Genomic DNA, 9,856 nt, shown 5'->3' on the forward strand with positions numbered 1-9,856 from the left:
TGTTTTTCTCTCACTTCCCCTTATCAGTGACGAACGTGGTCACCAGTCAGTGTGTATTCCCATAGAGACTTAGTCTTGGAAGGGGGTTTGCCCTGCGGGGAACCTACCAGTTGCCTTGATGTCTACTGGGCGCACAACTTGCTTATTCTTGTAGTAATCAGTCAGACTGTCTATTGAAATTACTTTCAAGAGACGAGTGAACTAGTTCACTTCACATTTCTCATAAAAACCACTTTTTAAACTAATTGTTTACTTGGACTATCAACAGAAAAAGACTCCTTACCCTATTAACACCATCTGACATTTTCATCTGAACATTATCAAACACAACCAGCGTAGGGGCAAACTATGAAAAATCTCCAATGCCATTCAAAATGAGTATCTAAGTTTAGGTAAAGGAACAAAACACTCACCATTATCTGCATTTTCTCTCAGAAACCCATTCACAGCGCATTTGAATTTATAAATTGTATCATCATCAGGTACTTGATGCCCAACTGTAAAAAGTTTTAAGTAAGGAATCGTTTCTGGTAAATCCTATAAAGAAAACAAGGAAAATATATATTATTTCATTGTAGAGAAAGATTTAAAGATTAATTAGAGCCAGAATATAAATCAGCAGATTATAAAAATTTTAGTATGTGAGTAATTTTGATCAAAGAGCCATTTTTTTCCAAAGCTGCTTCAATGAGGCAATATTGCTTAATTTTCACTGACACCAAAATCAATAGGTCTAAAGCAAAGTACATGTGGATTAATGCATATATAATTCTAAATAATACAAATAATTCCACTTGCTAGTTTAGATTTCACAGACTAGTGCCTTCATAAAGGTGATGTGATTGAAGTAGAATAGTTATGAGTCAGAAGAACTGGATTTGAACTGTGAGACAGTATGTTACAGGCACTGCTCAAGAGTAGTATTATTGGAATGGCAGAAAGCAGATACAGAAATAAGCTGGTTAAGTGAAAATCTTTTAGTCTTGAATGTAAATGGAAAGTTAACAGTATAAACCCACGATGTATTTTACAACAAAAATATCTATAGTTGTGTTTGTGTGTTTATTCTGTGCCTCTCCCCATTCCATCCCAGCTTTGTCGACTGAAAGAAACAATGTTGCTGGGACCCTCTGACATTGTAAAATGGTCTGGCCATTGTGGAAAACAGTATGGGCACTTCCTCAGACATTTGGAAATAGAAATACTGTATGATCCAGCAATCCCTCTACTTGGTATATAGCTACAAGAACTAAGAGCCAGGAAACAAGCAGATAGACATATGCACACCGATGTCCATTGCAGCACAATTTCCAAATAGCGAAAATAGACAGCCTAAATGCCCAACAATGGAAGAGTGGATAAACAAACTTTGGTACATAATTCAATGGAATACTACACAACGTTGAAGAATAACAAATCTGTGAAAATACCTCATAACATGAATGAATCTGGAGGACATTGTTGTTGTTGTTGTTGTTAAGTGCCATCGAGTCGGGTCCGACCCATACATTATGCTGAGTGAAATAAATCAATCACTAAAGGACAAATATTGTATGAAACTACTAATGTAAAAAAATCAAGAAGAAACATTCTTTGATGGTTACCATGGGTGGGAGGGAAGGGAGAGTAATTCACTGGCTAGAGGATAGATAGATACATGTTAACTCAGTTGACAGGGAAGGCAATATACAAGAGAGAGGTTGGCAGAAGAATGATGAAGACAGGTGAAGACACAGGGATATATCCACAACTGTGGAACAAGTGTTGTTCATGGGCAGAGACAAAGGCTGAATGAGTAAGGGAGGAAGTGTGGGATATATAAATATATGGAGTCCTGTTGGGGTGCTGTGGGTTAATGTGCTGAACTGCAAAGTCACTTTGAACCGCAAGGTCAGCAGTTCAAGCTCACTGCCGCTCCTCAGAAACCCTCTCTATACAGGGTCGCTATGGGTTGGAACCAACTTGATGGCACTTAACAACAACATATAGGAGCAGCTGGTGAGGTTGAACCGCCAACCTTGTGGTGCGAAGTGACTTGGCAGTTCAGCACATTAATCCACAACACCACACCAGGACTCCAATATATATGTATATGTATATACAGACATATATAAGAGTTTGAATGAGGCTATTTGAATGTATATAAGAGTTTGAACGAGGGGATTCAATTGTTGTTACACAGAGCGGATTCAATCATTGAAAGGAAACAGTGTATGATTTGTTGAATGTAAAACCTGTCTGTAAATCTTTATTCAATTCTCAATGAAAAGTTAAAAAAAAAAAAAAAAAGGAAAAGAAACAATGTTGGTTTACTAGCAATTAAAACCCTTCTAGGTGTAACACTGTAGGATAAGCACTGGACTGCTAAGCACAATGTCAGAGGTTCAAATCCCCCAGCAACTCCTCAGAAACTCTATACATGGTCACTATGAGTCTAAGCCCACTTAACAATACTTAAGAAGAACAATACATTCAGACTGTAATCTCTAAATACCACTTATGCCAAAAGAAAGCAAGGTTCCTTGGAGAAATGGTTGATATCAGAACTGGGGTAGAAACTGTACAAGATAATCCTGAATCACGTTTTTCAATATAAATAGCCAAAATTTTGAAAAGTGATAGATTATTACCGGAGTCATGTCAACAGCACTCAGAAGCCAGTGAGGAGCTCCCACTTGCCAAAAATAGGGCTGTTTGAGCCTTTCTAAGAATAATAACTGCAATGCATTGAGATGTCCAAGTTTTAATGAGTAATAATGAATACTGTGAATATTATTCATAACATTATTACTGATAATCCATTATCATATTAGAAGTAAGAATAGTAACTGTGATGGATTAAAATGCCTAGCTTTACTGATACTAAAAACAAGTAGGATAAAATAACACAGAATTGATCACCATTAGAGAATTTAAGTGAACCAATTCACTCTCTTGAATCATGAAAATTTCCAGGGAAAGGAACCATATTTTTCTCATACAAATTATTTGTTGTTATTGCTAGTTGAAATTGAGTCTGACTCATGGTGACCCCATGTGTGCAGAAAAGAATTGCTCCAAGGTGTTTTCTAGGCTGTAACCTTTCAGATGCAGATTACCAATCCTGTTTTCTGAAATGTCTCTGGGTAGGTTTGAACCACCAACCTTTCAACTAGTAGCTAACCACTTAACTGTATGTACCATCCAGGACATACTATAAAACTGGGCAACCACATTGTTGAAGATGGGAAGATTCTCTTTAAAGAAGCTGTTGTTGTTAAGTGCCGTCAATTCAACTCCGACCCATAGCAACACTATATCGGGCTCCCAAGGAGCAGCTGCTGAGCTTGAACTGCTGATCCTGGGGTTTACACCAAGTTTACAGTCCAGCACATTAACCCACAGAGCCAGCCAGCTAATAAATGAAAATACAATGCTAGAATTCGCCATCTTTCACAGCCCTAAATACATTAATGGGTTTCAGCACTGTTCAATGACTACAAATATCACCAAGAGTCATTCATTGTTTACTTCCTGATGAGAAAACACAGTCACCTCTGAAGCGCTCTTTAAGGCTCTATTCAAATGACAGAGAGGCCATAACTGACCACTCCCCATCCCCAAATTCCTTGATCCTTCTTTACTATCTTAAAAGTACTTACCACCATCTACCGGCCTCTGTATTTTCTTATTATCTCTCTCCCTGACTAGAATGACAGAACCAAAACAGTAATGGTGACTGTTCTGTACCCATTGCTAAAACAGTGTCTTTTCTAAACTGAAAAAAACAAACTCGTTGCCATCGAGTGGATTCTGACTCACAGTAACTAACTCTAGACAGGGTTTCTAAGGCTCTAAATCTTTACAAGAGTAGAAAGTCTCATCTTTCTCCTGCAGAGTGGCTGGTGGGTTTGAACTGCTGACCTTGTAGTTAGTAAGGTCAGTACTTATCCTATAGTACCACCAGGGCTCCATTTTCCACATAGAAGGTTATTACATTGATAAAAGCAAAAGACAATAAACAAACCCTAAAAACTGATTCTGATCAACATCTAGGTTCAATTTCAAATTTACAAAGAAAAAGGTCTGAGAAATATGCTAACAACACATGGGAATGCAATCAGCAAAATCTAGATATACAACTAGATTTTTTTCTTAAAATTCCATGGAATGGAGGGACTTTGGGCAAGACGGTGGACTGGGCAGACACACTACATGGGCCCTCTACAACAAAGATGAGAGCCAGCCTGCCAGCAACTCCGAAAGGCTTTCTGTTCCCAAAGATTTAAAAGCCACGCCCTGGGTGAACTACAACCTGGGTGAGCTACAGCGGCCCCTGATACCCAAGCAAAAGAAGAATCATAGAAGCATATTCAAAACTTTATGTCTCAAGACTGTAAAGGTAGAAGTTTTGTAACAAAAACAAAGGATCCTAGGACGATCAAGGAAGAAGCGCACAAGTGGAATGTGGGACCTTATCCAGAGAAGCAGCACCACCAAAGATGGAGGTTTAGATGGGGACATGGAGAGAGGGAGCACCTGAGGACTCTGGATTCATGGCAAAGAGGGACTGAGAACTGGCGGCCAGAAGGCAGGCCTGCAGAATGTGCCCTTTAGTTGTTTACATTATTTTATATTCCTGAGTGTTTTTGTGTACACCCCCGCAAAAGAAAACCCCCCAAAATAGAGGGAATAGAAGCAAACACTGTTGAATGATGATGCATGAAGGAGATTGTAATCACTACAATGAAACGATGGTGTAAAGCCGATATTCTCCCATGTAAACTATCACTCAGTACACAATAAAAACTGAAAAACAAAACAAAAAAACTTTCTGCCTCAAGACAGAGACTCAATATCAGTGAAGGGTTTGGGATGGGAGGTGGGAAGGGTGTGCGCCACTGTTACTTTGAAACTGTGAACAAATACATAACTATTCAAACAACAAAAAAAGGTAAACAATATATGATCGTGGGGGGGGGAGTGGGAGGGAGAGCTGTTCAAGGGCTGGAGGGCGGACACATGTTGATAGGGGTGACAAAGCAGACACTAGACTGAGGTGGCAGGAGACACAGGGAGGAGTATAATAGGTGAATAGGGGTGATTGCTGTTGGCTGTTGGTACATGGAAGGGACCGCAGGCATGTACTTAAGCAAAGTGCATGATTTGTTCAATGTGGAACCGATGATCTGCTCTATAAACCTTCACTCAATTCACAATAAAAAGTTTTGGGTTAAACTCCCTGAGCTCCTCCCCCACAAAAGTATATGGACTGGTGTAAAACTGTACAGTACAGATGAAATAAAATTACTGTGAGCTAATAAATACTGATGATGGATGATGGGTGATGAGTTCATTAACACTCAAAAGTATTATACTTATTTAAAATTTATGCTAATACTTTTTAAAACAAGAGCTGAGTTCAACTTTGAATTCTTCCTTTTCTGAGTCTTAGTCTCATCATCTGTAAAACTGCTAATTACAATAATCTACCCTTTGAGTCCTGGTGTGGTGCTGTGGGCTAATGTGTCAGACTGCAAAGTCATTTGAACCACAAGGTCAGTGGTTCAAGCTCACCAGCTGCTCCTTGTAAACCCTATACAGGGTTGCTATGGGTCGGAATCAACTTGAAGGCACTTAACAACAACAATAACAACCCTTTGAGTCCTGGTAGCACTGTGGTTTAATGCACTGGACTGCAAGATCAGTTTGAACCGCAACTGAATCGGCGGTTCAGTCAACCTAAGTGCTCCTGAGAAACCCTATAAAGGGTTGCTATGAGTCAAAACTGACTTGATGACACTTAACAACAACAACAAATCCTCTGAGCTTAGTAAGCATCCAATCAGAGATTTTAATACTATTTCATCAGCAAAGGAACTCTGGTAGGGTAGTGGTTACGAGTTGGGCTGCTAATCTCAAGGACAGCAGTTCAAAATTACCAGAGGTTCCCAGGAGAAAGATAAGGCTTTCTGTTCCCGTAAAGATTTACAGTCTCGGACACCCTATGCAGGCATGGCATACCACCACCACCACAACCACTTCATCAGCACAGAACAGTTGTGAGAATTAACCAAGTTAATGTGTGTAAAAGTGCTTTTTAAAAGGCAAACTGTTGTACATGTATTAACAAACTATTGTTTGTTAACAATATTTATAAATAAATAATGTAACAAACATTATTTAATTAAACATTATTGTTTCTAAAGACCATGGAACTGATCTGAAAAGGATAATTTGTTTCTGCTGATATGTCACATGCAAGGGGCCACCAAAACATATACTGTTTTTGTTGTTAAGTGCCTTTGAGTCGGTTCTGACCCATAGTGACTCTATATAGGGTTTCCAAGGAGCGCCTGGTGAGCTTGAACTGCCAACTTTGTGGTTTGCCAATTTTGCAGTCCAGTGCATTAACCCACAGCACCACACTAGGAGTCCAACAAAATAATAAACCTCTGTATTAAGAAAACAAGTTCACTTCTAATAAACAGGTATCAGGATAGGAAGAGAAAAAAAACTGTCTTCTATCATGATGCTTACACATGTTCAGACAACTGTTTGAAACAAGTGCAAAAAATATAATGGATATTCCTTTGTTTCCTCTCAGGTCACTACTATTCTTACTAAAATGCTTTCATTTTCAGAATACAGATTAGGGAAGTTTACTGTTGTGTTGTTGCTAAGTGCCATGGACTTGGTTCTGACTCATATCGACTCTGTATAGGGTTTCCGAAGAGCGGCTGGTGGATTTGAATTGCTGACCTTACAGTTCAAGCCAACCTTGTAGTTGAGTGCTTATCCTACACAGGCACACATATAGACTCTACTGCCAATTATAATTCAATTCGTATCTTCAATTTTATTTGTAAATGGCAATTAGAAACATGTTAATAGTTCTACTAGCTGCTCCTCAGAAATCCACTAGCTGATCCTCAGAAACCTTACACAGGGTCACTATGAGTCAGAACCAACTCAAAGGCACTTAAAAACAACAAATCATGAAAGGAGGCCAGCTTCACATTACCATTCGATGGCAACTCAAACCAAACCAAAATCACTGCCATCGAGTCGATTCTGACTCAGAGTAATACTACACAGGTTTCTGAGGCTGTAAATCTTTACAGTAGCGTTGTAGGATCAGCACGGGACTGTGAACTACAAGACTAGCAGTTCAAACCCACCAACTTCTCCTCAGAAACCCGGGCCACTATGAGTTGGAACCGACCTGATGACACTTAACAACAACAAATCTTTACAGGAACAGAGAGCCTCATCTTTCTCCCATGGAGCAGCTGGTAGGTTTCAACTGCCCACCTTGTAGTCTAGTAGTTTAGTGCTTATCCTACAGTGCCACCAGGGCTCCTTCAAAATGTCAACTAAAGGGTTATAAATGATTAGAGTAACAAATCTCTTCAAGAATGTTAGGTACCCTTCCACCTCTTTTCAATTAAGGATTCCATTTACCTCTTGGTTATAATAACGTTGTGTATATGTTAAATCAATAATCAGTCCAAGTTCTTCATTTTGTTCTTGGATTTTGTTAAACAGATCCAAAGGGGAAAAACATTCTTCGGGCGCAAGATTCCCTTCAAAACTCTGTCAGAGAGAAAGAAACAAGAAATGTGTACTTAAAATTAGATATTCCATCAGCCATTTATTTAAGACCTGGTGTGGCACTGTGGATTAATGGACTGGACTGCAAAGTCGTTTGAACCACAAGGTCAACTGCAGTTCTAAGCTCACCAGCTGTTCCTCGGAACCCTATACAGGGTTGCCATGGGTCGGAACTGACAAGACGGCACTCAACAACACAACATAATGTTAATATACAATGAGATTCAAAGAAAAGTCCTAACTCTTCTGGACCTTGCAAGCTATATCATAATACTTTTCCGAGAGATCAAAGGGAAGAAAACAAGCTCGCTTCTATGTATTTATTTCACATTGGTCTTCCAACCCAACAGTAAATTCCCAAAAGGCAGGAACCATATTGATTTTGTTCACCACTGTGTCTCCAGCTCCAACAGAGTACCTGATAGTTAGTGCTTATAAATACTTCCTGAATGTCTGCATATATGAAGAATTGCTTCTTTCACTAAATTCTTTAAAAAACTGACATATTTCAAGACTCTGTATCCTGTACCATTGATATGGTTAGCTATTCAAGTGCTAGCAACATAATTTTAATATGGTTTAATATCTACTAGAGTTAGATACCCTGTCAATTAACTTTATTTTTCAAAGTATATTTATTATTCTATGTGTTTTAGAATCAGCTTCACTCAAAAATCTCTACTACTAAAATAATGCTAACTTTATAAACTAAATTAGGAATATTTGACAGATTTATGAAGTTGAATATGCCACATAACGCAAGGCATACAATCTTCTCTGGTCCATTCCTTATAAAGACTTGATGTTGATGGATCAATTATCATCTCTGTGTACGTGAACAATACCAAAAAAACCAAATTTGTTGCTGTCCAGTTGATTCTCTTAGCGACTTCATAGGACAGAGATGTGCTTGATAGTGTCTCCAAAGCTGTAACATTTCAGAAGCAGATTGTCACACGTCTCCCATGGAGTGGCTAGTGGGTTTGAATCACTGACTTTCAGTTAGCAGCTGAGCGTTTTAACCACAGCAACATGAGGGTGCCTCAATTTGAACACTATTTCACTTTAAATACGTACTTCAAGTCATCATCCTTAGGAAGCCTCTTCAATTATCCCTGGCTGCGTGATCAATTCTCCCTCCTCTGAATTCTTGTAGTATTTACCGCCATAGCATTCAATTGACACCACATCCTACTCTACATCTCAGGAGTCCTGGTGCAGTACTGTGGGCTGGACTGCAAAGTCAGTTTGATCTGCAAGGTTGATGGTTCAAGCTCACCCGCTGCTATTCAGAAACCCTATCCAGGGTCACTGAGTCAGAATTGACTCGGTGACACTTAGCAACAACACTCTACAATCCAGCATGCTTGAAAAGTGACTGCCATAGTGAGGCTACTTTTTCTTGAGTGACTCCCATTTAAGACACACAAACAGGCCCACACTTCACTGCCAAATGTAACATAGTGGTTATGAATCAGGCTGGCAACCTCAGGATCAGCAGTTTGAAACTACCAGCTGTTCCGCAGGAGAAAGATGAGGCTTTCTGCTCCTGTAAAGATTTACAGCCTCGGAAACCCTGTTCAGGGTCACTATGAATCGGAATCGACTCAACAGCATTTAACAACAACAAGTACTGGACTGCAAACCACAAGATCCGCAGCAATAGCCTGCCAGAAGCTTTGAGGGAGAAGACAGAGGCTTTCTGCTCCTGCCAAGATTGAAAACCTCAGAGGCCCCATGAGTCACTGGCTATAAGTTAGAACTGACTCCATGGCACTCACAACAGCTCTACTCTCTGAGCAGTGACGTACTGGAAGCAATTATGTATCTTCATAATCCCTTTAAGAGAATGACTTAAGGAGCTCTGGTAGAAGTTAGGCTCCTAACCCCAAGGTTATAAGTTAGAAACTACCAGCAGTTTCTCAGGAGAAAGATGAGGCTTTCTGCTCCTGCAAAAATTTACAGCTTTGGAACCCTACACAGGGTCACTATGAGTCAGAAACTGACTCCACGACACATAACCACCACCAACAACACCATGGTACTGCCTTAGTTTGCAAGTACTGCTGTTAACAGAAATACTGCAAGTGAGTAGCTTTAAAAAGTAAATTTAGGAGAACAAACAAGATGGCGGGTCGGTTGGAAGTGCAATGACGAGCTCTGCCGGAAACAACACAGAATATAGGACCAAGCAGGCTCAGGGGATGGTCCCAGAACTCTGAACCACATATAAAGGAATATTTAGAAGGTTGGAAGACTTACA

General features: G+C 39.6%; 1 protein-coding gene across 1 annotated transcript in view; it reads right to left on the reverse strand.

Moving 5' to 3' along the window:
• Positions 1–9,856, reverse strand: part of DUSP11 (dual specificity phosphatase 11 (RNA/RNP complex 1-interacting)) — a 55,889-nt gene that overhangs the window by 39,074 nt on the left and 6,959 nt on the right. The window contains exons 3-4 of the mRNA XM_006877700.1: positions 7,444–7,575; positions 414–537 (exon numbers count right to left, since the gene is read on the reverse strand). Coding sequence (XP_006877762.1) covers positions 414–537; positions 7,444–7,575 — 256 coding nt within the window. The remainder of the gene's footprint in view (positions 1–413; positions 538–7,443; positions 7,576–9,856) is intronic.

This window comes from Chrysochloris asiatica, unplaced genomic scaffold, assembly GCF_000296735.1.
Source record: "Chrysochloris asiatica unplaced genomic scaffold, ChrAsi1.0 scaffold00557, whole genome shotgun sequence".
In the NCBI taxonomy this organism is placed as follows: Eukaryota; Metazoa; Chordata; class Mammalia; order Afrosoricida; family Chrysochloridae; genus Chrysochloris; species Chrysochloris asiatica.